This window comes from Polypterus senegalus, chromosome 4 (assembly GCF_016835505.1).
Source record: "Polypterus senegalus isolate Bchr_013 chromosome 4, ASM1683550v1, whole genome shotgun sequence".
In the NCBI taxonomy this organism is placed as follows: Eukaryota; Metazoa; Chordata; class Cladistia; order Polypteriformes; family Polypteridae; genus Polypterus; species Polypterus senegalus.
The window spans coordinates 234,351,420-234,377,473 of NC_053157.1; the positions used below are offsets into that span (position 1 = coordinate 234,351,420).

At 42.1% G+C, this 26,054-nt stretch overlaps 1 protein-coding gene across 1 annotated transcript in view; it reads left to right on the forward strand.

Annotated features, from left to right (window-relative positions):
* Positions 1–26,054, forward strand: part of LOC120528149 (zinc finger protein 721-like) — a 230,053-nt gene that overhangs the window by 184,552 nt on the left and 19,447 nt on the right. Inside the window, exon 5 of the mRNA XM_039752212.1 lies at positions 14,207–14,876. Within this exon, the coding sequence (XP_039608146.1) occupies positions 14,207–14,876 (670 nt within the window). The remainder of the gene's footprint in view (positions 1–14,206; positions 14,877–26,054) is intronic.

Genomic DNA, 26,054 nt, shown 5'->3' on the forward strand with positions numbered 1-26,054 from the left:
CCAGCTAAGGGAACGGGCACCATTACATAATTTACAAGTCATTCTCCCTCCACACAGTAGATGGCAGTATTCCTCTTAACCTCGTTCCATCATTTTAACCCAAAAGTATGTAATTGCATAATTTCAGTTTGTGGATAAGCAGTTTATCCCAAGTGAATAAACTGAGCGATGTGTTTTTGACTTTCAAAGAGTTACGGAGTCACACAGACATTCCAAAGACTTTAGTGAAGGCACCTTGGGAGAGGAGAAGTGTGAGGAGGTCATCTCAAACAAGGCAGGAATGTCACCGAGGAGGTCAGTGAACATGGATGGGTATTCAGAAAGGAAGGTGATCAGTTTATGAACTGCTAGCCAGCCCTCCATTATGACAGTCACTTAATTTGGTTCTTTGGGGGTTCAAGGCAGGTGCCAGTCCATCACAGCACACACACTCTGCCATTACTGGTCAGTTTAGAGCTGCCAGGGGGTCTGGACAAATGTGAGTTTAGTAGGTAAACGTATATGCGATGGAGCAAAAGAAAAAGCTGAGAATACTGGTAAACCAGCACAGAATTGACATGAGGACAACAAAGTTTGGAACTTTCAGATGGCCTTTAATTGGGTGGTGGGGGGGGGGCATCGGGTTCAGCCAGTGGGCATTCAGTGTGGAAAATCAGTGGAGGAAAAGCAGGGGGTGCCTTAAATGTAGAGAATGGAAAAGGCGCTATATAAATAAAATGTATTTTTATTATTAAGTCATTTTGGGGATGGGCTGAAAGTGACACCGGGGGGGCGGGGGGAGGATGGGCATTAATGCTGTCTACATGCCACAAAGATAAATAGGTGAGAGGGAGAGGGAGAGAGATATGGAGTGAGAGGTGGAGTGGACAGATAGGAAGCCATCCCCCACCCAATATACTGGGGGTGGGTATGGGGGTCTCAGCAGCCATTCAGGCTGGTCCAAAGTCAGCTTCTTAATATTTGTGATGGCTGTTAAACGTGACTCAATACGTTTGTGCTGAACGTGTTCTTTTCAGTGACTCTTTCTGTTAGTCTCGCCTTGTCTGAGGTGGGGCATATTGGCACATCGCAGGCCGAGTCTCCTTGTAGTGGTGGTCTCAGTTTATGTCAAATCCAGAGTGTAGTCCTGTCTCTGTTACTTTTTGACCAGACCTGAGTAGACCTGTGCTATCGGTATAAAAAAGATTCAAAGTGGAGAGACATGAATTTGTAAATTTGCCCCATTGCACGGTCGTTGCTTTGTCTCGGTCAGATGAACTTTGTCTTCCTCTTAAGTTGGTTTTCCCTCCAACTGTTTGAACCATTCCTGTTATCCTAAAAATAATTCCAAAGAATGGCACCAGGACACCCTAGTCCTCCATTCCATGATCGACTTCGTGGTCGTGTCATCAATCTTGTGGCCCATGTCCTGGACACTCGGGTGAAGAGAGTGGCGGAGCTGTCAACTGATCACCACCTGGTGGTGAGTACCGGTCAGACCTGGTAGGCCCAAACGTATTGTGAGGATCTGCTGGGAATGTCTGGCAGAGACCCCTGTCAGAAGTGGCTTCAACTCCCACCTCCGGCTGAACTTTGACCACGCCCCGAGGGAGGTGGGGGACATTGAGTCCGAATGGGCCATGTTCTGTGCCTCTATTGTTGAAGTGGCTGACCAGAGCTGTGGCCGTAAGGTGGTCGGTGCCTGTCGTGGCAGGTATCCCCAAACTCGTTGGTGGACACCGGCAGTGAGGGATGTCGTCAAGCTGAAGGAGTCCTACAGGACCCTTTTGTACTGTGGGACTCTGGAGGCAGCTGATAGGTACCGGCAGGACAAGCAGAATGCTGCTTCGGTGGTTGCTGAGGCAAAAAACTCGAGAGTGGGAGGAGTTTGGGGAGGCCATGGAGAACAACTTCAAGACAGCTTTGAGGAGATTCTGGTCCACCATCCGGTGTCTCAGGATGGGACAGCGGTGCAGTGTCAACACTACGTATAGTGAGGATGGTGCACTACTGACCTCGACTCAGGACAATGTGGGTCGGTGGGGGGAGTACTTCAAAGACCTCCTCAATCCCAATAACATGCCTTCCAATGAGGAAGTAGAGCCTGGAGACTCAGAGGTGGGCTCCCCGATCTTTAGGACTGAGGTTACCGAGGTGGTCAAAAAAACTCCTTGGTGGCAGGGCCTCAGGGGTGGATGAGATACACCCAGAGTTCCTCAAGAATCTGGATGTTGTAGGACTGTCTTGGTTGACATCAGGGACAGTGCCTCTGGATTGGCAGACCGGGGTGGTGGTCTCCCTCTTTAAGAAAGGGGACCAGAGGGTGTGTTCCAACTACAGAGGGATCACACTCCTCAGCCTCCCTGGAACAGTCTATTCGGGGGTCCTGGAGAGTAGGGTCCGTCAGATAGTTGAACATCAGATTCAGGAGGAACAGTGTGGTTTTCATCCTGGTCGCGAAACAGTGGACCAGCTCTACACCCTTGGCAGGGTCTTGGAGGGTTCATGGGAGTTTGCCCAACCAGTCTACATGTGTTTTGTGGACTTGATAAAGGCATTTTACCGTGTCCCTCGGGGAATCCTGTGGGGGGTGCTCCGGGACTATGGAGTACCGCACCCCCTGATAAGGGCTTTTCGGTCCCTGTACAACCGGTGTCAGAGCTTGGTCCGCATTGCCGGCAGTAAGGGAAGTCTGGGTATCTGTTGAAGCTGCTGCTCCTGCGACCTGATCACGGATAAGCGGAAGAGGATGCATGGATGGGTTCAAAGCATAACAAAAAAATATTTGTTAGCTTAGTATGTTTTCTTCAACCTGGAAGTGTACCCTGAGATGTGCTTACATTATTTTGAATGACTTTATGATGTGATTCTCTCACTTTTATTTCAATAGATAAAAAGGAGTCTCCTTCCCATGCCACACAAACATGCAGAGAGATGTCTAATTGGTCCCCAGATCAGGGTTGTCCATGTGAGACGGGAATCTTGGGAGAAAAAAAAAACGGACACTTGAAGAGAGAGAGAGAGAGAAGAGTTTTACACGACGCTTGGTCTCAGCCAAAGGTGATGGTATGGATGAAAGAGTAGCACAGATTAAAAAAGAGGACTCTGGATGGGGTGCCCCAGAGGACTTGTGTGTAAAACAGGAGGATCGTGAGGCTGAAAGTGTCATTTTCAAATAGGAGGAATGGAAGGGTGAGATGTTTTAAGTTAAGGTCGAAGAGTTGGAAGATTACGCAGCTGCTGTTGAATGTCAAAATCCCAAAACTGGCAGTATTTTTGATGAAGAATCGCATTCTGGTTTCCAGCATCAGGTCACTAATACCAGGCAACTGGCTACCCAACAGAATCCCATGGTACTGAATTCAGAGTTTTCTGAGATTGACAAGAAGAGAAAGGAGGGAAACTGGAAAGAAGAAGAAGAAGATCCCAAGTCACCTGGGAGTGTGGCAATAAGTAAGTAACACTATCAAATGTAAAAGACAGTTAAGCCGAGTGTTTTTAGTAGTTGGAAATGGTAGTGAGATACACAAATAGAGACCAACTACACAAGTGCATAATGACTAACAACAGCTGACCTCAAAAATAGTCAAATTTAAAGGTTTGTTTAAACTCGGATAAACTGAAAGTGGCCACCACTTCCCATATGAAGCTGACATTTTAAGCAGTAAAACATCACCAACATTATTGTAGCTGTGGAAATATAAGGTGTGGTTAAGCACGGGTAAAACGCATGTCGAAAGAAATCTCACAGTCTAAAACTTCGTTTTAAAAATATTTAGTGAAAGTTAAAAGCAAATAATCCTCACAAGAATAAAAGAATAAATAGTTACACACGTAGAATATTAGGCAAAAAAAAAAGGAAAAATGTATCTTCTCTAAACTAAAAATTGTAGTTATTTCTGTACTTAAAAGTTCTTTACTTCTTCTTCTTTACTTAAAGATTCTTAGCTTCTTCTTCTGTAGGCTTTAAACGTACGGCGCAGCACATAAATTAAGTGCTGTTTTCTTACATATTTACCTCACACACTCAAAGGGCCCTTAGGCTGGTTGGCACATAGGCATGTGCCCAGACACGGTTTAAAACCTTATTCCTTCCACACTTTACTCATGGCAAGGCTGTCACTAACTAACTGAAGAATAATGGTTACTCAAAACTGTTAGAAATGGTAAGAATATACCAATGAAATTCTATTTATGGGGGTTATAGGAAACTCCCATAGATTATGCATTGTCATCTAGTAAAATATTCATGAATCTTATAGAACTAGGAAAATGGCTCTTACTATTATGATTACTAAATTTAAATAATCATTTTTTCTTTTAAGGATTTTTTTTTTGTCAATTGGGTTTTAATAATAGTAGTAGTAGTTGAAGTAGATTTGTAAAACACAGCACTCGCCTTACTCTGAAGATTATATAATACACACCTGCAGAATATGCAGAAAAGGTTCAATGATTGCTTGTGAACTTAGGACTGAAATAAATATGTAACATCCCATAATATTCTCACACACTGTTGATTGATTAGGGGCAGCATGTGATATAAATAAAGTTTTTAAATAAATAATCGCTGCAACCGTAGTTTAAAGAGCGGGCGTTTTAGTGTGGCCAGAGCGGTTCTTGGGCACGATACGGGCAAGGGTGTTTCCGCACTGAAGTGAACAGGTGCATGATCATCCGTGTCTGTAATTGATGCCGGGAGCTGGTAATTGCTGCATCTGTGCCACATCCCCTTTATAAAATGGAGACGCGCGAGTGTGGAAGGGAGAAGAAATGAGAGAAGGACGGAGGTGAAGGAGAGGAGAAGGCAGGAAGCTGTAAAAGTCGGTGCTGGAGAGAAGGATGACAGCTGGGGGGAGGGCCCTGGCAGAGTGTTTGACCAACACTCGAGGGGGTAGGAAGAAGTGAGCTGGAGTGACCAGAAGTGTAGACGACTCGCCGTGGAAGGCAGCGGGAGGCCACAGCGTGAGCATCCTTGCCGTTGGGGGATTCCGAGTCTCGGTCTGTCGGAGCCAGGAGACTGAAGGCTACCAGACCGGAAGGAAAGTCAGCTGCACCTGCAGGTAGGGGCGACTCCCCTGTTGCACGGCCCTTATGGGAGAAGCAGGGGAGCCACCAGTTAAGGAGAGGAGAAAGCACCGGGCACTGCTTCCAGCCAGTACTTTAACCTTGTTTGAAATTGGAATTATTTCTTGGGATTTTAACCTCCACTTGTTGATTTTATGGATTATTTATTTACGAATGTTTGGAAGAACTGCACATTGGACATGGTTTTTGGTTTTGTTTTAATTTTTAATAAAAGAACTGTTTAGCACTTTCCACTATCCCCTTGCTCAGTCTGATTTGTCCCTGTCTGCCAGTTCATCCGATTACATTACCAGTGGTGTTGGGTTCAAAAAGGCTTCCTAAAGGGAAGATGGAGCATGAAGCTGGACCTGCATCTTCACACAGCAGCATCAGATAGCAGGCCTGTTTAGTGAGGGGGTGGTGGGAAGTGGTCTGTGTAGTCCATCTCTGGCCCCTTAACCCCACCTGGACCAGTTTAGAGTTCCCAGTTCACCTGAGCTGCTCATTTTCTAAGAATGTTAACGACGACCTCAAGTCTCTCCTGACCGCTCGAGCAGACGTACGGAGGCCATGTGGACAACAGCCGAGTATAGAATTCGAATGGGGCAGCAGAAAAGACCATACTGCCCTGACCGAATCCAATTGAAGGTGGTCATCTGCTCCCCACTTTATAATTACTCCACAAAGCATCAGGCTGGAGCTACAAGCAGCTGTGCCAACCTCTGCACCACTGATGGAAGAGAAGATATGTGTTTACCACAGAAATGATTTACAATCACAATAAAGATATAAATTCAATTAATCGTTCAGCATTAATAATCCATTATAAAGAGTTCAGTTATAAATCAGTAGATCTTGATCACTACGTAGTACTCAGATATTTGCAGTCATGTCATGTACAAGAAAAATGACAGGCGTCAAGACCTTCTAGGCTCGGCTGTGGAGGGCTGCTTTCTTTGAGGACTACATGAGGACATGTGAAGGTCATGTGGACAACTTCTGAGTGCTGCAGAACAAAGCAAATGTAATATTAGTGTTTGATATCATGGATATGCTTTCATGTCTAATCCAAGAGTCTTTAGGGGTGAGTCAGGAAGTGAAGTTTATGGCAGGGATGGCAAGTGATTCTCCACAGGACATTCTCTCTCAATCAACCCCCACAAGAAAGCCAAACTACCTGGCTGGCAAGCGTCACTCAACAAATGGGTTTTGGGGGTACAGGTGTGAAAATAAGCCAGTAACTTGGTTGGGGGGATGGTGGTCACACCAGAATTCTATTGGACTAAAGTTGGCTGTTTGCTTTGAATCCGAGGTCCTTCTGTTCCGCGACGCCCTATTGGTGTAAGGGTTTGGACAGAGAATGTAGAAATTTGGTCACTTTACCCTCCTCCTTCGCACCGTTACCATGAAAAGGACAACACAATGAAGAGCACAGCTCGGCAGCCATATTGAGACAGGCATGCGGCCTGTTCTGAAGAAAGCTGACCATAAATGAAGACTTCACTAGAGACATTTTAAGTAACTAACAAGTCTGTGCGCCACCTGAAACTACACATCAGCATTTGTCAGGTTGTATGGTTGCCAATATAACCCTAACCCTAAACCTAACCCTAAACAATGTTTCCCTAATGCTGCCCTTTATCTTTCCATGATCCAAACACTTTCTCGATATGATAAAGAAAAAAAACAGATTAATTTTTTGAATTGAATGATACATTAAGATCACTTCAACGACTGGTTCAAAGAGTCTTTTCAGTTGTTGTCCTTCCAAATTCAAGGACTCTGACACGGGACGATGCTTTCTACTTTCTTGAGGTATGGCGTAACAAGACGGATTGGCCTGCCCCATCCACACATCCTTAACTTAAGATCTGTAGGGTAGGGCCAATCTGTATCTTAGTCCCTGATGTTAAAAAGTAGACGCCTGACCTTAAATTTAAAAGGTGCCTAATCTTAAAATTGCTCCTCCAGTTGATAGTTTTAGATCGGCCTGCCCCCACTACAGACCCTGAACTTAAGGTGTGTGGAGGTAGGCCCAAATATACCAGGACCCCTAATCTTAAAATTTAGATGGGACGCCTAATCTTAAAATAGTATAAGGGTGGCTAATCTTAAAATTAAACCCTGGTGTATACTTTTAGAGTCCCTAATACCCTTTTTTAATATCTTAAATAATCTTAGAAAGCACTAGTTTTCATAACCCTTATATACTTCTTTGATGATTTTTACATACTTCATTTATCCTTGTTTTATTGCATTTTAGACCTGATTGTTAGTTTGTTTTAAAATTGCTTTTAACTGTTTAAATTTGCAGTTTTAAGTATTTATACATTTTTTATGTACAATATTTTAAAAGAAATATTTATAAACACTTTTAAAATGACTTAATAGCAATGTTCTAAGGTGTATTTTAAAAGCTCCTCTCATCCTAGGAATAAGGTTGTGGCAGGGAGGGAAAAACAGTGTTATCCACATGGTTGCATGTACCCCTTGTGGAACACTTCATCTCTGTAACACTAACCCTAATTTGCTTATTGTTATTATTTTATGAATACTAAGGGGCTCTGCCCCCTGTTCACTTCGCTCGCCCACCCCCGTGTTTGGTTTACCGGATATACGAAACAATACAATTTATTTTTTTCTATAGCCCAAAATCGCACAAGAAGTGCCGCAATGGGCTTTAACAGGCCCTGCCTCCTGACAGCCCCCCCGGCCTTGACTCTCTAAGGAGACAAGAAAAAAACTCCCAAAAAAAACCCCTTGTAGGGACAAAAATCGAAGAAATCTTAGGAAAGGCAGTTCAAAGAGAGACCCCTTTCCAGGTAGGATGGGCATGCAGTGGGTATCAAAAAGAAGAGGGTCAATACAATACAGTACAATACATAGAACAGAATAAATTCTCAATACAGTATAAAAATACAAATTCTAGAAGTATGGAGTAGAATTTCACATGAGATGATATCACATGATATGATTTGGATTTGTTTTAAGTCCTGGAGACCTCATTCATCAAGCTGCCTGCCCCATTTGGCCATTCCACAGCTGAAACAGTGCTAATCCGATGAAAAGACCCCTCTTTCCCACGATTCCTGCGATCCTCCATCAGGGATGACTTTACCTTTTGTAGGCAATATACAGTACAGGCCAAAAGTTTGGCCACAGCTCCTCATTCAATGTGTTTTCATGACCATTTACATTGGTAGATTCTCACTGAAGGCATCAAAACTATGAATGAACACATGTGGAGTTATGGACTTAACAAAAAAAGGTGAAATAACTGAAAACATGTTTTATATTCTAGTTTCTTCAAAATAGCCACCCTTTGCTCTGATTACTGCTTTGCACACTCTTTGCATTCTCTCGATGAGCTTCAACAGGTAGTCACCTGAAATGATTTTCACTTCACACGTGTGCCTCATCAGGTTATTTAGTGGAATTTCTTGCTTTATCAATGGGGTTGGGACCAGCAGTTGTGTTGTGCTGAAGTCTGGTTAGCTGGCCGATCATTTATTTTTCAACAGGACAATGACCCCAAACACACCTCCAGGCTGTGTAAGGGCTGTTTGACCAAGAAGGAGAGTGATGGAGTGCTGGAAATGGTCAAGAAAATAAAGAAAACACATTGAATGAGGAGGTGTGTCCAAACTTTTAGCCTGTACTGTACAATTTAAAGAAATATGTAATAATACATATGCATTATTTTCACTTTTACTTTAAAAAAATTTTGTAAAAACAATACTTGTCCTTTATTTTCGTCCGCGTGCATGATAAAATCTCTTCCTCGCCAGGCGTATAACGCTGCTTGCGTTGTGAAGGGGAGGGGCGGGTGAACGTACGCTAAGGATATGCCATCGCATAATCTGCGGTCTTCCTGCTGTTGGTGAGCTGCATGTTTTCCTTGTCTCTTGTCGTTGTTTTAAGAGCTGGGAGCACATGATGCTTGTCTGACAGATGCAATCCAACAACTGCTAGTGTTAGATGTCTGTGGACTTGTTTTAAATGATGGCTCACTGGCTGGTCTCACGTGACGTCCTAAAAACAATACTTGTCCCTTTATTTACGGCCCCGGGCGTGGTTAAATTCTTTCTGCCGTCGCGCTGCCCTTCGATCTTTTTAAAGCCTGTACAGCCGCTGTCCTATTTCCTACTTTGTGTCTCTGCTGCCCGCGTTGTGATCGCTTCTCCGTCATCATAAATATACACCTGACCGAATTGTGTTTTCTTTGAAGTTAAACTTGTCGTTGCTTTAACTGTTGCGGGTCCACAGATCCTCATAGCGTATGTTCCATTATTGTGTAAAACTACGTTTTGTGCATTGAATGATGTGCACTGAGACACCTGTATCTGTGTGTGCTGCTTTGACGACTTATTTGATCTTATTTGTTGATATTGCCTGTAATTACGGCGTGGCTTGCAAGAATCTCGTTCTATGTTCCCGTGAGACGCATCATGGCAAGTCTCTTTCGTCCCGCGGGTCTTTTAAATGTTTTCCGAGAAGATCGCGTATCATAGCCTTGCTTTTGCTTTCCAGGACAGGATTTCTTTTTTATAATAGAGAGATTACCAATAATGCATTATTTAAAGTGGTAACTCCTGCTTGTCTTTTACTCTGTAAATGCCTGAGGTTATGGATGTAGAAGGGAAAAGTTATAAAGTACAATACCTTAAAATCAGTGCCAAATCTATGGGATTTGAGGCATTCTGACAAAAGCTACACAATAAAGAATACAAAAGGGGAAAGGAGAATAATAGAGAACTTGCAGCAAGACAAAACAGTTGGCGTAGTCGGCACTAATCTTAAAAACACATCCAGGGCTGCTGCCTTCCTTTTGTTCACTTTCCTGAAAGCTCTCCTTGCAAACATCACCAGCACAATAAACTACGCTCATGTGTGAATAACAACATTTATTTTTATAGCACATTTTCATACAAATGATGGAGCTCAAAGTACTTTACAGGATGGAAAAAAATGATATAAAAGACAAAATTTAAAAATTAAATTAGGCAATACTAATTAGCATAGAATAAAAGTAAGGTCCGATGGCCAAAAAACTCCAGATGGCTGGAAAAAAAAAAAAAATCTGCAGGGGTTTCAAGGCCACAAGACCACCCAGCCCACTCTAGGCATTCTGCCTAACATCAATGACCTCAATCAGTCCTCATGGTATTCAGGGTTCACATGGAAGAATTTGATGATGACGGTCATGTGGACAATCCATCAATGTAAGGACATCTCAGTGCCCTGATCAGGTGTTCGTGGTGGTGGTGGTGGCGCAGATCGCCTTCACAGAAAACCGGAAAAAGAACAGAAGAGAAAGTAGGGGTTAGTATGGTTTTTGGAGACACCATGAATAATAATGAAAATTAAATGCATCTACAGAATATCAGGATTAAACTAAAATGAAGCTCTGAGAAAGCCATATTAATGAGTTTTTAGCAGTGCCCCTCCGTGTTAGCCTGGCAAATTTCTATCAGTCAGCTATTCCAGATTTTAGGTGCCTAACAGCAGAAGGCCGCCCGCCTCACCACTTCTTTTAAGTTTAACTCTTGGAATTCTAAGCAGACCCTCATTTCAAGATCTAAGGTTACAATTTGGAGTGTCAGGTGACAGGCATTCAAAGATATAAGAGAGAGTGAGATTATTGAAGGCTTTGTAAACCATAAGCAGTATTTTAAAGTCAATTCTAAATGACACAGGTAACCAGTGTAGTGACATCAGAACTGGGGTGATGTGCTCGGATTTTCTTTTTCTAGTTAAGATTCTGGCAGCCGCATTCTGCACTCATTGCAATTGAAAGATTGGTAACGGCACCAGCAGGCTCATTCGAGGCCGACTGTGTCAAATACAACTGAGCACAGCTCAGTTCTTTTAAACGACATTGACGTGTGTGGCCAGTTGTGTTGTGCATTCAGCCATCACGATTAGGGCAAACTAATCAGCAGGAGTGACAGTGGGGCTCCACACCTGCAGTTGAAGCTGCAGCTTTCTTTTGTCATTAAATGCATAGCATATTTCTTCATATAAATGAATATTCTATCAATCCTGAGGTATGTTCTTGTATACAGTTTCCAATTGCCACATTACTACTGAATATGTCACTCTTTAAAGTGTTTGAAGTCTGGCAGCCTCACATTATGAACTAGTACTGGACAATTGAAAGGAAACTTTTTAAATTTGAATAATGCCATTAGCATTTAATCATGCAATGCACAAATTCAGAATCGTACTGTACTCGGACATTGGTCCGCTATGGATTGCTATGCAGCCCTTCTCTCGCTATCTTAATAGCAGACACATTTCCTTTTTGTGTTTATGTAGATCAAGTCTTGTTTCTTGATCAGCTTCTGAAAAGACCGCCACTCTCTCTGTAACCTGTTTGTCTATTTTATGACAAGTTTTCCAGGCTATCCTATAATACACCGTGCATCCAATCCCCTTCACACTTAGAGTCACAGATACTCAACCTGCAGATATCCCCCTCTCCTTTCTGTCTTTTCTGAGCCCCCACTGATGTTCTTGATGATCGGTTCTTGCGGATGCTTAAATCTCATGAGTGCCCGCATAATTCTGGATCATCTCCACTCCTTTTGAGTTCTCGGTAAAGACTTGCCGTTAATGGAATTCAAGGAAGAGTTATTCAGGGACGTCTCAATTTATTTCATAAGCGCTCTTCTTGGAATATACCCAGGAACTGAACTGTGGGATGAGGCAGATACATTGGGATATTATATTGTTAGACTTAAGTGCAGCGTTTGACGCCATTGACTGTTCTATTTTACTGCACAGGCTAGAAAATGATGCTGGGCTTACAGGCACTGTGCTCACTTGATTTAGTTCTTATTTATTAAATCGATTCCAATATGATTTGAACCAGGAGGAGGCCCCGGGGAAGACCCAGGACACGCTGGAGGGACTATGTCTCCCGGCTGGCCTGGGAATGCCTCGGGATTCCCCCAGAAGAACTGGAAGAAGTGGCCGGGGAGAGGGAAGTCTGGGCATCTCTGCTCAAGCTGCTGCCCCACGACCCCACCTCGGATAAGCAGAAGAGGATGGATGGATGGATGGATGGATTCCAATATGTACAAAAATGTGCTGACAGGACTCCATCATTATACACAGATGTTCAATATGGTGTCCCGCAGGGCTCAGTACTGGGACCTTTACTGTTTTCACTTTACATGCTTCCAATGGGATCTCTCATTAGGAAACATCATGTTAATTTCCACTCGTATGCAGATGACACCCAGTTATACCTTTCTTTTAGATCAAATGAAGTTTCTCCGAGGTTATCTTTAATCAGTTGTGTTAGTGAATTAAAGGAGTGGATGAATGAGAACTACTTCACTTTAAACACAGATAAAACAGAGATGTTAATTGTTGGAAGGAACGATGTTGATCGCAACAATATTCGGTCATCATTTAACTCAGTTGGAATCCCAATTAATTTTACTGAATCAAACCGCAATCTAGGAGTTTTCTTTGACTCTAGCATGTAATTTAAAGTGCGTATTACAAAGTTGTCCAAATCATGTTTCTTCCATCTTAAAAATGTTGGGAAATTAAGGCGCTTTCTAAATAAACAGGATTCTGAGAAATTAATTCATGCATTTATCTCTAGTAGGACTGACTACTGTAATGCGGTGTTCACTGGATGTTCAAACTGTTCTTTATACAGCCTCCAGTTACTCCAAAATGCTGCTGCAAAAATTATTACAAGAACTAGAAAATACGAACACATAACTCCAGTTCTTAAATCCGTACACTGACTCCTGGTTAAGTTTAGGGAGATTTCAAAATCCTCCTTTTAACATATAAAGCATTAAATGGCCGAGGTCTGACTTACTTGTCTTAACTTATCATGACTTACAAACCAGAGCACACATTAAGATCTCAAGATGCCGGTCTGCTTATGATTCCAAGGATTAATAAAATAACAGTGGGAGGTCGAGCTTTTAGTTACAGGGCCCCTAAACTGTGGAGTGGTCTTCCTGCTTCTATAAGAGATGCCACTTCGGTCTCAGCTTTCAAATCTCATGACCAGTTTAGCACAACCTGACTAGAGCTGCTGATTAACTGTGCAGACTGCATCTCTGTTGTTAGTCATTAGCACTAAAACATAAGTAATATGATAGTTAGAATTTGATACTAACACTCACCTATTCTGTGTCTCTACTCGGTACTCAAATGTGGCACTTGGTGCCACAGCCCACTTGCCAAGTTGTTTTGCCTGCCTAAGGTAAACTCATCTCTGATAGATGACTGCAGGAATCGTGGGAAAGAGTTCTTTTATCGGATTAGCACTAATTCAGCTGTGGAATGGCCAATAGGGGGAGGCAGCTTGATGGATGAGGTCTCCAGGACTCTAAACAAATCCAAATCATATTATGGGATATCATCTACTGTTAAATTCTGCTCCGTACTTGTAAAATCTTTATTTTTATACTGTATTGAGGATTTGTTCTGTTCTGTGTATCGTATTGTATTGACTCCCTTCTTTTTGACACCCACTGCACGCCCCACATACCTGGAAGGGGTCTCTCTTTGAACTGCCTTTCCTCAGGTTTCTTCCATTTTTTTTTCCTACAAGGGTTTTTTTTGGGAGTTTTTTCTTGTCTTCTTAGAGAGTCAAGGCTAGAGGGGCTGTCAAGATGCAGGGCCTGTTAAAGCCCATTCCTGCACTTCTTGTGTGATTTTGGGCTATACAAAAAATAAATTGTATTGTATACAACAACTAGTGTGTAGCCTTTCTCATTGTAAGGTTTCATTTATTTTAAAACATTTAACTAAACTCTTTGTATCACTGCAGATTTACAGAAGAATCTCATCTTCTTCCAATCTTCACGTGCACAGACCTCTCTTCAGGAAGGACTGCGACACAAACTGGACAAGGAGAAGATGAAAACATCAACAAGAGGATCTGAGAATTTGACACCAGCCAATCTGCTGTGCAGTTCTCTTCCTGCAAGGGAAGCCATCATTACTGACCAACAAAAAGGGCCTAACACCGATCTAGAGGCTTTGTGTGCTGCTGGTGAGTGTGTGCAAACTTTTAACAACACACCTGAATGTGCAGCTCTCAGATCAATTCTTTCAACACCAAAGCCATATTCCTGTTCAGAGTGTGGGAAAAGATTCTTTCATAAAAGCAGTCTACAGGCACACAGAAGAAAACATACCGGAGAAAAACCCCATTGCTGCTCTGAATGTGGCAGGCGATTTTCTGACATTTACAGTCTCCAAATCCATATGAGAATCCACACTGGAGAAAAGCCCTATGGGTGTGCTGAATGTGGCAAACGATTCAGTAAAAGTGGCACTCTCCTGAGACACTCAAGAATTCATACTGGAAAAAAGCCATATGGCTGTTCTGAATGTGGCAAGCGATTTTATGACAGTTACAGTCTCCAAATCCATACAAAAATCCACACTGGAGAAAAGCTGTATGGGTGTGCTGAATGTGGGAAAGGATTCATTAAAAGCAGCCACCTTCAGAGCCACACAAGATTCCACAATGGAGAAAAACCATATTGCTGCTCTGAATGTAGCAAACAATTTACCACCAGTAGCCATCTTCAGAGACACACCAGAGTTCATTCTGGAAAGAAGCCATATTGTTGTTCTGAATGTGGAAAACTATTTTCTTTCAGTTACAACCTCCAAAGGCACACAAGAATCCACACTGGAGAAAAGCCCTATGTCTGTACTGAATGTGGGAAACAATTCATTGACAGCAGTGCTCTTCAGAACCACAAAAGGATTCATACTGGAGAAAAGCCATATTGCTGTTCTGAATGTGGGAAACAATTCACTGCAAAAAGCACTCTTCAGAAGCACACACTAATCCATTCCGGAGCAAAGCCTTATGGGTGTTCTGAATGTGGCAAGCAGTTTCTGGACACTTTAGGTCTCCAAAGACACACAAGAATCCACACTGAAGAAAAAAACAACTGAAGTCATGCCAGAGGTACTAGGATCAACTAGCCTTATTTTAAAAAATGGATTATAAACTGCAAGACATGACAAAATGAGCATATTTATCCATCCATCCATTATCCAACCCTCTATATCCTAACTACAAGGTCGTGGGGGGGGTCTGCCGGAGCCAATCCCAGCCAACACAGGGCACAAGGCAGGAACGAAACCCCGGGCAGGGCACAAGCCCACTACAGGGGCAAATTAATTCTCTGGGAAATTTGTAAGAAATACAACATACCATCACAAAAAAAGACAATGGGGCATCAATACAGATCACTTCATGGAACAATGCAAGTGATATGCTGAGCCCTTGCTGCAAACTTGGTGGAGTCAGCAGCACATTGTGAAGAGTGAAGTTCACTCCTGTCATGATAGCAAACACCACAAAAACATCTGACTCCTGAATCCATGAATCCTGGGAAAAGCCACCTGACTCTTGTAAATGTGACAATATTGTTTTATTTTTTTATTTATTTATTTTTTACCACACATAAGTAAAGCCTTCAGAATCCCCTAAGAACCCTCACTAGATGGAAGCCAAATTGTTGTTCTGAATTTGGGAAAAGATTCTGTCCTAAGAGTCCACACGGTTCTGTGGTTGTGAAAGTGGCAGATGATTTTTCCCATTACGACAGCCTTTACAATCAAATTCAGATTCATTCAGAAATTTAAGCTCAAGAAGAACCCTATTGCTGCTCTAAATTTCATAAAAGGATTCTCAGTTTTAAATAATTACTTAAAAATCCATGGTGGTCTTGTTGTCCTCAAAGTGGTAAACGATTCTCAGACAGCAGTAGTTGTCAAACAATTCACTCTGCTAAGAAGCCTCATGGCTGTTCTGAATGTGTCAAGCGTTTCTCACACAGCAGGAGTCTTACAGTTGAAAACAGGGCCCAGTTTGTCAAAACACTACACACATTTAGCACAACCACACACCCAAGTACCAGAACACCTTGGGCCGTCTGCAAAAGGAAACACTTCAGGCAAAAGTATGCACTCATTTATAAAAATGTTATTTTGTCATCATATTGCACATACGAGTCATAGGATCTCATTTCTGCTTGAATGAGCTACACACTACTGTGGCTCAACCTAAAACACTTTTAGCATTTCTACTTTCCTAATGATTAAAGTACATCGTGAAGTATAAAAATAAATTCACCAAATACTACATGAGACCAATTCTGCAGACTAATGGAAATATTTATTTACTTTCTATAAACGCAATATGATCAATACTGGACATCAGAACAACAACAATATTTATTTCTATAGCATGGTTTCATACAAATGATGGAGCTCAAAGTGCTTTACAGGATGAAAAAAGACCAAATAAATTGCAAAATAGAATTAGGGAACACTAATTAACAGAATAAAAGTAAGGGGTGGGGCAGCACGGTGGCTGTTGCAGTAGGGAGACCTGGGTTCGCTTCCCGGGTCCCCCCTGCGTGGAGTTTGCATGTTCCCCCCGTGTCTGCTTGGGTTTCCTCCGGGTGCTCAGGTTTCCTCCCACAGTCCAAAGACATGCAGGGTAGGTGGATTGGTGGTCCTAGTGTGTGCTTGGTGTGTGTGTGAGTGTGTGTGCCCTGTGGTGGGCTGGCACCCTGCCCGGGGTTTGTTTCCTGCCTTGTGCCCTGTGTTAGCTGGGATTGGCTCCAGCAGACCCCCATGACCCTGTAGTTAGGATATAGCAGGTTGGATAATGGATGGATGGATAAAAGTAAGGTCTGATGGCCAGGGAGGACAGTAAAAACAGTTGAACAGTTTTTAAGTTGAATTTGTATGTAAGTTGGAACAGGTACATTGTTTTAATAATTGCTATTGTTGACCGAATGTAACCAAGTGCTCTGCCAATGAATGATGGAGTTTCACCTCTCTCTGACCTTTATATTATTTTTACTTTATTTTCCATGGTGATGGTTTTTCTCTTCTTTACTGTATCACCAGCACTTGCATCAGATTTGTGTCTCAGAGACATTCTTGAAGGGTAAAGACAGAAGGTTAAGATGAGCTCTTCTGCACTGCACTGTACGCTAACACAGCAGGAAGGCACCCGTCATCAATACGTCTGATGTCCTGATGAGAGACAACTTCCTGCTATGTGTATAACAGTACAAGCAGGCTTGCTATTGAAAATGACTGGGGGCGGCAAGGGGGGTTCATCACTCGCCCACCACACAGTCACTTCCACTACAGTATGCTGCCTGCAGCATCTACCCACCAAGAATGAACATTCAACAGGCAGCCACCCGAGGCACACTACAATGCTGCCCCCCGCCGCCCTATTCACCCTCAATGGCCTCTGTTCAGCCACAACTGGGTCACCACCGTACGGCTCCACCGTATTAGCCTGGTGAATTTCTATCAGTCAGCTATTCGAGATGTTGGGTTCCTAACAGAACAAGGCCACCTCACCACTTCTTTTAAGTTTAGCTCTTGGAATTCTAAGCAGACCCTCATTTGAAGATCTAAGGTTATGATTTGAAGTGTCAGGTGACAGGCATTCTGAAATAGAAGATGGAGCAGATAATTTAAGGCTTTCTAAACTATAAGCAGGATTTTAAAGTCAATTCTAAGTGACACATGTAACCAGTGTAGTGACATCAAAACTGGAGAAATGTGCTCAGATTTTCTTTTCCTAGTTAGGATTCTAGCAGCTGTATTCTGCACTCGTTGCAAACGATTGATGGTTTTTTTTGGGTGGTCCTGAGAGGAGTGTGTTACAGAAACATCTGTGGCGGAGTGACGGGCGCTGAGCAGGTCGTGCCAATCATGGAGAATCCAGTGCATCCACTGAACAGGATCATCTCCAGACAGAAGAGCAGCTTCTGACTGCTGTCACCGTCCTGCTCCACTGACAGACTGAGGAGATCGTTCCTCCTCCACACTATGCGACTCTACAATTTCAACCGGTGTTGGGTACGGGTAAACGTTAACATTATACAAAGTTATTGTCTGTTATACCTGCATTGTTATCACTCTTTAATTTAATATTGTTTTTTATCAGTATGCTGCTGCTGGAGTATGTGAATTTCCCCTTGGGATTAATAAAGTATCTATCTATCTATCTATCTATCTATCTATCTATCTATCTATCTATCTATCTATCTATCTATCTATCTATCTATCTATCTATCTATCTATCTATCTAATCTAGCCGACCAAAAACAAAAGCGTGAACTAATTTCTCAACATCTTTCAATGTTATAAGAGGTCTAAATTTTGCTATATTTCTTAAGTGGAAAGATGTTGTCCTAGTGGTCTGATTAATATGCGATTTAAAATTCAGGTCACAGTCAACAGTTACCCCTAAATTCTTTATCTCTGTCTTGACTTTTAATCCTAATGCATCAAGTTTATCTCTAATACCCTCATTATAACCATTTTTGCCAATCACTAAAATTTATGTTTTCTCTTTATTTAGTTTGAGAAAATCTACAACTCATCCATTCAGAAACACAAGTAAGACATTGTATTAGTGAATCAACAGAGTCGGGGTCATCAGGCGCTATTGATAAATACAGCTGTGTGTCATCAGCAGAGCTGTGGTGGCTCACGTTATGCCTTGAGCTCATCTGACCTAACGGAAGCATGTAAATCGAAAATAGCAGCGAACCCAGGGTAGAGCCTTATGGAACACCATATAGAATTTCAGGGGTCTTTGATGTAAAATTACCATGACTAACAAAGAAATTTCTACCTGCCAGATAGGATTCAAACCAATTTAAGACCCTGCCTGAGAGGCTCACCAATTGACTAAGGTGATTTCTAAGAATATTGTAATCAATGGTATCAAAAAACAAAACATATCCCACTGTACATTCCACGGTAAGCTCAGCAAACACATTAGGAGAGACAAAAGCAGAAATTACTGCATCAAGTACAGTAAAAATAATTAGATAAACTAGAAATCATCACTTTGTTAGCTGGATCTGGCCACTGGACTTTGTTGATGTCGTAGGCTTTATTCTAATTGGCAAGACAACGTGAGAAGAACCTCCTTAGATGTCAAATCCATCTTTGCACAGATGCTGCATCAGTGTGATCCCAGGCCTCCTACATATCTTGAAGGAGGGTCATCTGGGGCCTCATGTATAACGGCGTGCGTAGAACTCGCACTATAACATGGCGTAAGCACAAAAGCCGAAATGTGCTTACGCACAGAAAAATCCAGATGCAGGAATCTGTGCGTACTCCAACTTCCACGTTCTTCCGCTACATAAATCCCGATCAGCGTGAAAACTAACGCTCGTGCACGCGCATTTTGTAACGCCTCAAATCCTCCCACAATTACGCCTCTTTGAATATGCAAATCAATATAAATCGCCCTTAAGTGCAGCCTTCTGTGAAAAGACAATGGGAAAAGCACGGGGGAAAATATAAGAATTTCAGCGAATACCAAGTGAAGGCAAAGGAAAAACTTACTACTGTATTTGTTCAAATAAACCGTGGTATAATCAACAAAATGAAGTTGATCGAGTGACATAGCGTGTTGGAGAAACTTGAAAGCTCACATTCACAAATCGCACAGTGCCGGAAATAAAAAAGAAGTCACATATCAAAGTCGCCGTGAAAAGAAGAGTTGTAGCCCACCGTCTGAGTGTCATGTGAAAGTTTATTAGGGTACAGAGAAAAAAGGCACATAGTGGGGAAAAAAAGCACGAAATGTCAACTTCAATCTCGACATTTCCACTTTAATCACGTAGTTTATTTTGTCATTTAGTAGAACATCATAAACTTCATCTTAAAATCGTTTAATTAACCAGTTTCTAAAATCACATCGTAATTAAAGTAGCACGTTAAATGCTTTGTTTTGTATTTGATCTTCTACTCGTATGTGCTCTATGTGTGTGAATCACTACTTGCTTCTTAAACCGGCTCTCTTCCTCCAACTGGACACAGAGTCCATTACATTTGTGATATTACAGCTCTCTGAATAACTAAAATACTGAGATGTATACGTGATATCATTTTCATGATGATAGGAGTTAAAGCACGTTATTAAACATGAGTTTCACTTCGATGAAATAATTTATTGCAGCAGTACTCAGGGGCGGCTCTAGGCTTGTGGTGTCACTGGGCAGAGGAAGAATCGGTGGCTCCTTCGCCCGCCCGTCAGTAAGGTAGCTTATCACGGTGGATGGCCATGTCCGTTGTGGACACTGCATAGCCGCCTCGTGCTCATGACACAAGCGTTTAACTTTTGCCGAAATTTGCCGCTGCATTTTTAGCTGTGTTATTATTTTCTCTTTGTGTTTTATATTCAATATACAGTATATTTTGGTGTAGCCGCCACTGCAGTCTTTGCTTTTCTTTCCCCAAATACCCAATCAAAATTGTGGAGCGCTGATTCTTCAAAACGTTTAAAGAACATTGAAATATCTTCGTAGTACATGTTTAATTATTCTATCCTTAAAGACACTCCCAGTGAAGAATATAGATTATTTAAATGAAGTTAAAGTTTTATGTGTATAATTTAACAAACATATTTTGCTGCATTTCATCTTAAAAATGATATTGTCATCATATGTAAATACGCGCTTTATAAAGTGGCTCAGGTTGTGCGATATTATAACTGTAGTGCAAGTTTACAGTGGGGTGATTGTACTTCTAAGTACTAACAGGACTACAAGGAGCAATTGATTGAGTGCATTTAAAGTTCTTGGGATTAAACTGTTTCTGAACCGCGAGGTCCGTACAGGAAAGGCTTTAAAACGTTTTGCAGTGGCTGAGACAGCGTGTGCTTAATGCCGTATACCGATAATTCTCTTTCCGATCAGCTGCTGCTGTGATTCACACTCAGATACAGTGATATCAATACTCCGAGTGGTGCAGTGAGAGTAATATGGAAAAAGATGATCCGCTGTGGCAACTCCTAACAGGAGCAGCTGAAATAAGAAGGTGCAATGAGAGTAACAACGCTAAAGCAGTTATGGTATTTGGAATACTATGGCTGTTCCCTGGACCATTATATTGTTACAAGTTAATTACAATCAGATGCATTACACTAATAAACAATATGCGGTTAGTTTCAGTGTATTTATAAAGCCACGTCATGAAAATAATGAGTAATCACACAGGAACAGTAGCACTGCTTTGACGCTGGGTGCCGCCAGTTTGCAAAACCGAGTGAAGAACTTGCGTACGACAAGGCATGAGGTACCGTGGAAAAGTGCGTGGCTTTATGCCAAGTGTAGGTTTTATACATCGCGATTTGAACGTGGAAAAGTTCTTACGCAACATTTCTGTGCGTACGCACCGTTTATACACGAGGCCCCTGGACATTGGGCTGGAGATCGTAAATCTCCCAATGCCATTCTCAGAGAAACTTTTCAATGGGGTTTTGGAAGGGGGAATATGGTGGTAGGTATTGGACCATAAATGGTGGATGATGATGAAACCGGTTTTGGACCAGAGGAGATGAGTGGAAAGATACACAATATGGACAAAAGAATTGGGACCCACCTCTTAGTTACTGAATTCAGGTGCTTCAATCAGACCCATTGCAACAGGTGTGTAAACTCAGGTACCCAGCCATGCTATCTTCATTTACAAACATTTGTGAAACCTAATGGGTCATACAGGAGAGCTCAGTGACTTCAAGCGTGGCACTCTGATAGGGTGCCATCTTTGTAAAATTTCATCCAAGCTGGATATTTCCAATCAACTGTAACTGGTATTTTTGGATAATGGAAGTGTTTAGGAACAGCAGCAAGGTTGACTCTGGGTATGGCAGTAGCCCCTCTTATTTGGGTGACTGTTGTTTTGGGGGTATAACCCTGTCTGATGAAATCTTGTCTAAGCTCCTGCAGTTGTTTATCCCGGTCTGTCTGGTTGGAGCAAATACGATTGCATCATATTGTTTGCCTGAAAATAATGGAGCACCTTATATGCTTGGGGTGGAAGCTGTCACTTCTCAGGTAGGTCCGTCTGTCTGTTGGTTTGTAAAAAATAAAAGTTACAAGGGTGTTGTCTTTCAGTTGAATGGTGGTGTCAAGGAAACTGACTTCTGTTTTTGAGTAATTCAGCTTCAACTTTATGTTCAGGTGAAAAGAATTAAATTCATTATGAAAATGGAGGAGATCCTTCTCACTGGCAGTCCAGGTTATGAAGATGTCATCTATGTAATGGTGATACAACATTGGAATTAAAAATGGAATTCCTACTGGCCTCAGCCTCCCAGTTTGTGCCATTTAAATACACAAACTCCAAAATGCCATCAGGGGGCGCTACTTTTTTTTTAAAGTTCAGCCTATTTAAATATTCACAGCAAACTAATCTAGAGAGAGAGAGGTTAAGGGACTTTGCGCTGATAGCGCATTGCCACACGCAACAGGGACCTCATGCATAACGCCGTGCGCAGAATTCACACTATAACATGATGTAAGTACCAAAGCCAAAATGTGCGTACGCACAAAAAAATCTAGAAACATAAATCTGTGTGAACACCAACTTCCACGTTTTTCTGCTGCATAAATCCCAGTCAGCATGAAAAGTAACACACGTCAACGCGCCTGCTGTCCCGCCACAACTCCTCCCAGAATTACGCCTCTTTGAATATGCAAATCAATATAAATGTCCCTTAAGATCAGCCTTCTGTGAAAAGCGCTTGGGGGTTCAGGGGATAGAAGAATTACAGCGAATACTAAGTGGAAGCAAAGAAAAACGTACTATTTGTTGGTTTAAAAAGTGGTATAAATAACAAGAGGAAGTCGATCGAATGACATAGTGTGTCGGAGAAACTTGAAAGCTCAAGTTCACAAAGTCGCAAAGTGCCCGAAATAAAAAAAGAAGTTGTCGGATATCAAAGTCGCTGTGAAAAGGCGAGTCGTAGCCCACCGTCTGAGTGTCATATGAAAGCTTATTAGGGTACAGAGAAAAAAAAAAGGGGACACAGTGGGGAAAAAAAGCACGAAATGTCAACTTTAATCTCGAAATGTCCACTTTAATCACAGAGTTTATTTTGTCATTAAAGTAGAACATCATAAACTTTATCTTAAAATCGTTTAATTTACTAGTTTCTCAAATCACATCGTAACTAAAGTAGTTACTTGTATGTGATCTTCTATGTGCTCTATACGTGTGAATCACTACTTGCTTCTTAAACCGGCTCTCTTCCTCCGACTGGACACAGAATCCATGACATTCGTGATATTACAGCTCTCTAAATAACTAAAATACGGAGATATATACGTGATATCATTTTCATGATGATAGGAGTTAAAGCACGTTATTAAATATGGAAACACGGTGGCACAGTGATTGTTCATGTCTCACGCAAGATGCTTGCTGCGCCATGTGCGACCTTCGATTAAATACTTTTTTGCAGCAGTCCTGTCTCTTTCAAACGTACTAACCTCATCTTCATGCCCCCCTTTTTGTTACTTCGCGCCCCCCTATGGGGTCCCACCCCACAGGTTGAGAACCACTGGTTTAGAGTTCTTGGGATGAAACTGTGAACCGCAAGATCCGTACAGGAAAGGCTCTGAAATGTTTGCCATGTGAGAGTAGTTCAATAGACAGCATGGCTGAGACAGCGTGTGCTGGATGCTGTATACCGATAATTCTCTTTCCGATCAGCTGCTGTGATTCACACTCAGATACCGTGATAGAAATACTCTGAGTGGTGCAGTGAAAGAAATATGGAAAAAGATGATCCGCTGTGGCAACTCCTAACAGGAGCAGCTGAAAGAAGAAGAAGAAGGTGAAGTGAGAGTAACAACACTAAAGCAGTGATGGTATTTAGAATAGTTTGACCATTCTGTGGACCATTATATTGTTACAAGTTAATTACAATCACATGCATTAAACTGATAAACAATATGCGGTTAATTTTAATGTATTTATAAAGCCGCGTCAGGGATGTGCATCTAAAAAAGAAAGATAAACCACACAGGAACAGTAGCACTGCTTTGACGCTGGGTGCCGCCAGTCTGTAAAACCGAGCGCAGAACTTGTGTACACCAGGGTATGAGGTACCATGGAAATGTGAGTGGCTTTACGCCAAGTTTAGGTTTTATACATCGCGATTTGAACGTGGAAATGGGCTTACGCAGCATTTTTGTGCGTACGCACTGTTTATACATGAAGCCCCAGATGACAAGCCACCTGGATTGGGACCCGAGTGCAGCGGGTGACACCTCAGCACCACACTGAAATAGCGTGAGGGTTTTTTTTTTTTTTTTGGTGCCGATCCTGAAAACAACTGCCCGGATTTTCCCTGTAAAGGGCTGGATGCAGATTAACCTCATACCCAGGACCAGTGGCTTAGCTAGGGGCGGACAAAAGGAGCGGTCTGCCCCGTGCGGCACATTTTTGGGGTTGGCATTATTGGCCAAAAAGCTCAGTACGATTCGTGTGTAAGCAGCAGGGTTCAGAAAATTATCACTCATGAATGAAAATCCTCTGATTTTTATCCACAAATACTTCAAAAATAATTTTCAGAATGTCCTACTCTGACGGCATCAGTCACGCAGCAAATGAAATTTATGAGGCAATAACAAAAATAAATATAAACACCGATAATAATTTCTAGGAACTAATTAACAATTTTGTTTCATTGTCAATCTGAATGCATTCTTGTTCTGCGCAGAAAACATCCCCACCCATCACTCATACACTACACTGGTTCTGGTTTTCGCAGCGTAATTATATTAAACTAATAAATAGAACGCGGCTTATCAGGGCGTCGATACGATATTCTTGTGTAGTTGATGCTTATGTGTAAAATGATTTCTGATTCTTTATATATGAATAAATCTATGCAAAAAGTTTTTTCTCCATACGTCATTTTAATTTTCTATTTACTCAGATATGTGGAAGGGTGGCAAACTTAAGCACCGCCCCGCCCGAGCAGCACAAACTCAAGCTACGCCAACTGCCTAAATCGGAAAGCAATTCTTCAGTGGGTGTCTAAATTTAGACAGATGGGTGCAACATTGAAGAGCAAATCTCCAGGCCGTCCTCGGATCGTACGAATGCCTGAAAACATCCAAGCTGTAAGGGCCTCAATTTTGCAGTCTACTAGACATTCAGCGCGCTTCTGCCTAAAACGTTTCCAACAAGTCTTTGAGGAAGATTTTGCATGAAGAGCTTAATTTCCATTTGTACAAAATAATGGTATTGCAGGAACTCCTTGACTCTCCCCGTAGAGTTGTGCGCGAACATTCTGCAAACCGTTCATCGAGATGCCATCGTCATGTGACGTTAGCGACGTGGCACATTTCCATTTGAATGGTTGCCTAAATAAGCAAAACGTTCACAGTTGGGCTGAAAGCAACCCTCATGACCTTCATCAGAGAGCCCTGCACAGTGAGCGTGTTACAGTTTGGTTCGCCACTGCAGAATTTGGCATTGTAGGCCCTTACTTTGTTGAGGAGGGGGGAGCAACGGTCACCGTCACTTCAGAACGTGACATTGAAATGCTCGAGAACTTTTTGCGGCCCCGAATGGAAGAAATGGATGTGGCGGATGCCTGGTGTCAACAGGACGGAACAACAGCTCATACGGCCTGTGCGGAGATCCATGCAAGTTTTGCGGGGAAGGTGATGTCGGGTGGCCTTCACATTGGTCTGATATCGATATTCTTGTCAAGTCGAAGGTATACACACACCGACCTCAAAACCTTGAAGCCCTCAGGGACGCTATTCGCCGTGAGATCGCCAATATTCCTATTACATTATATTCTCTAAAATTAGAAATTACAATGCTAGTAATCCCAGAGTCTTATTCTCTACAATTGATCGTCTACTAAACCCAGGTCACTCAATGGAATGTGTCCAACAAACTTCCAGGGAAACTTGTGAGGCTTTGCTGTATTTTTTAATGACAAAATTAGTGACATTAGTATATCCCCCCAATACTGATCCTCTTAATCCCTGGTACTCCATTATAAACAAATTAAATTCTTTCACCAGGATAGATTTACCTGATTTATCTTTTATATCATACGCTACCGTGGCTGTTCGTTTGTCTGTCCAGGATTTTAAATCACCTAGACGTGACATCTACTGTCCACTTTCAGGGTGATGATT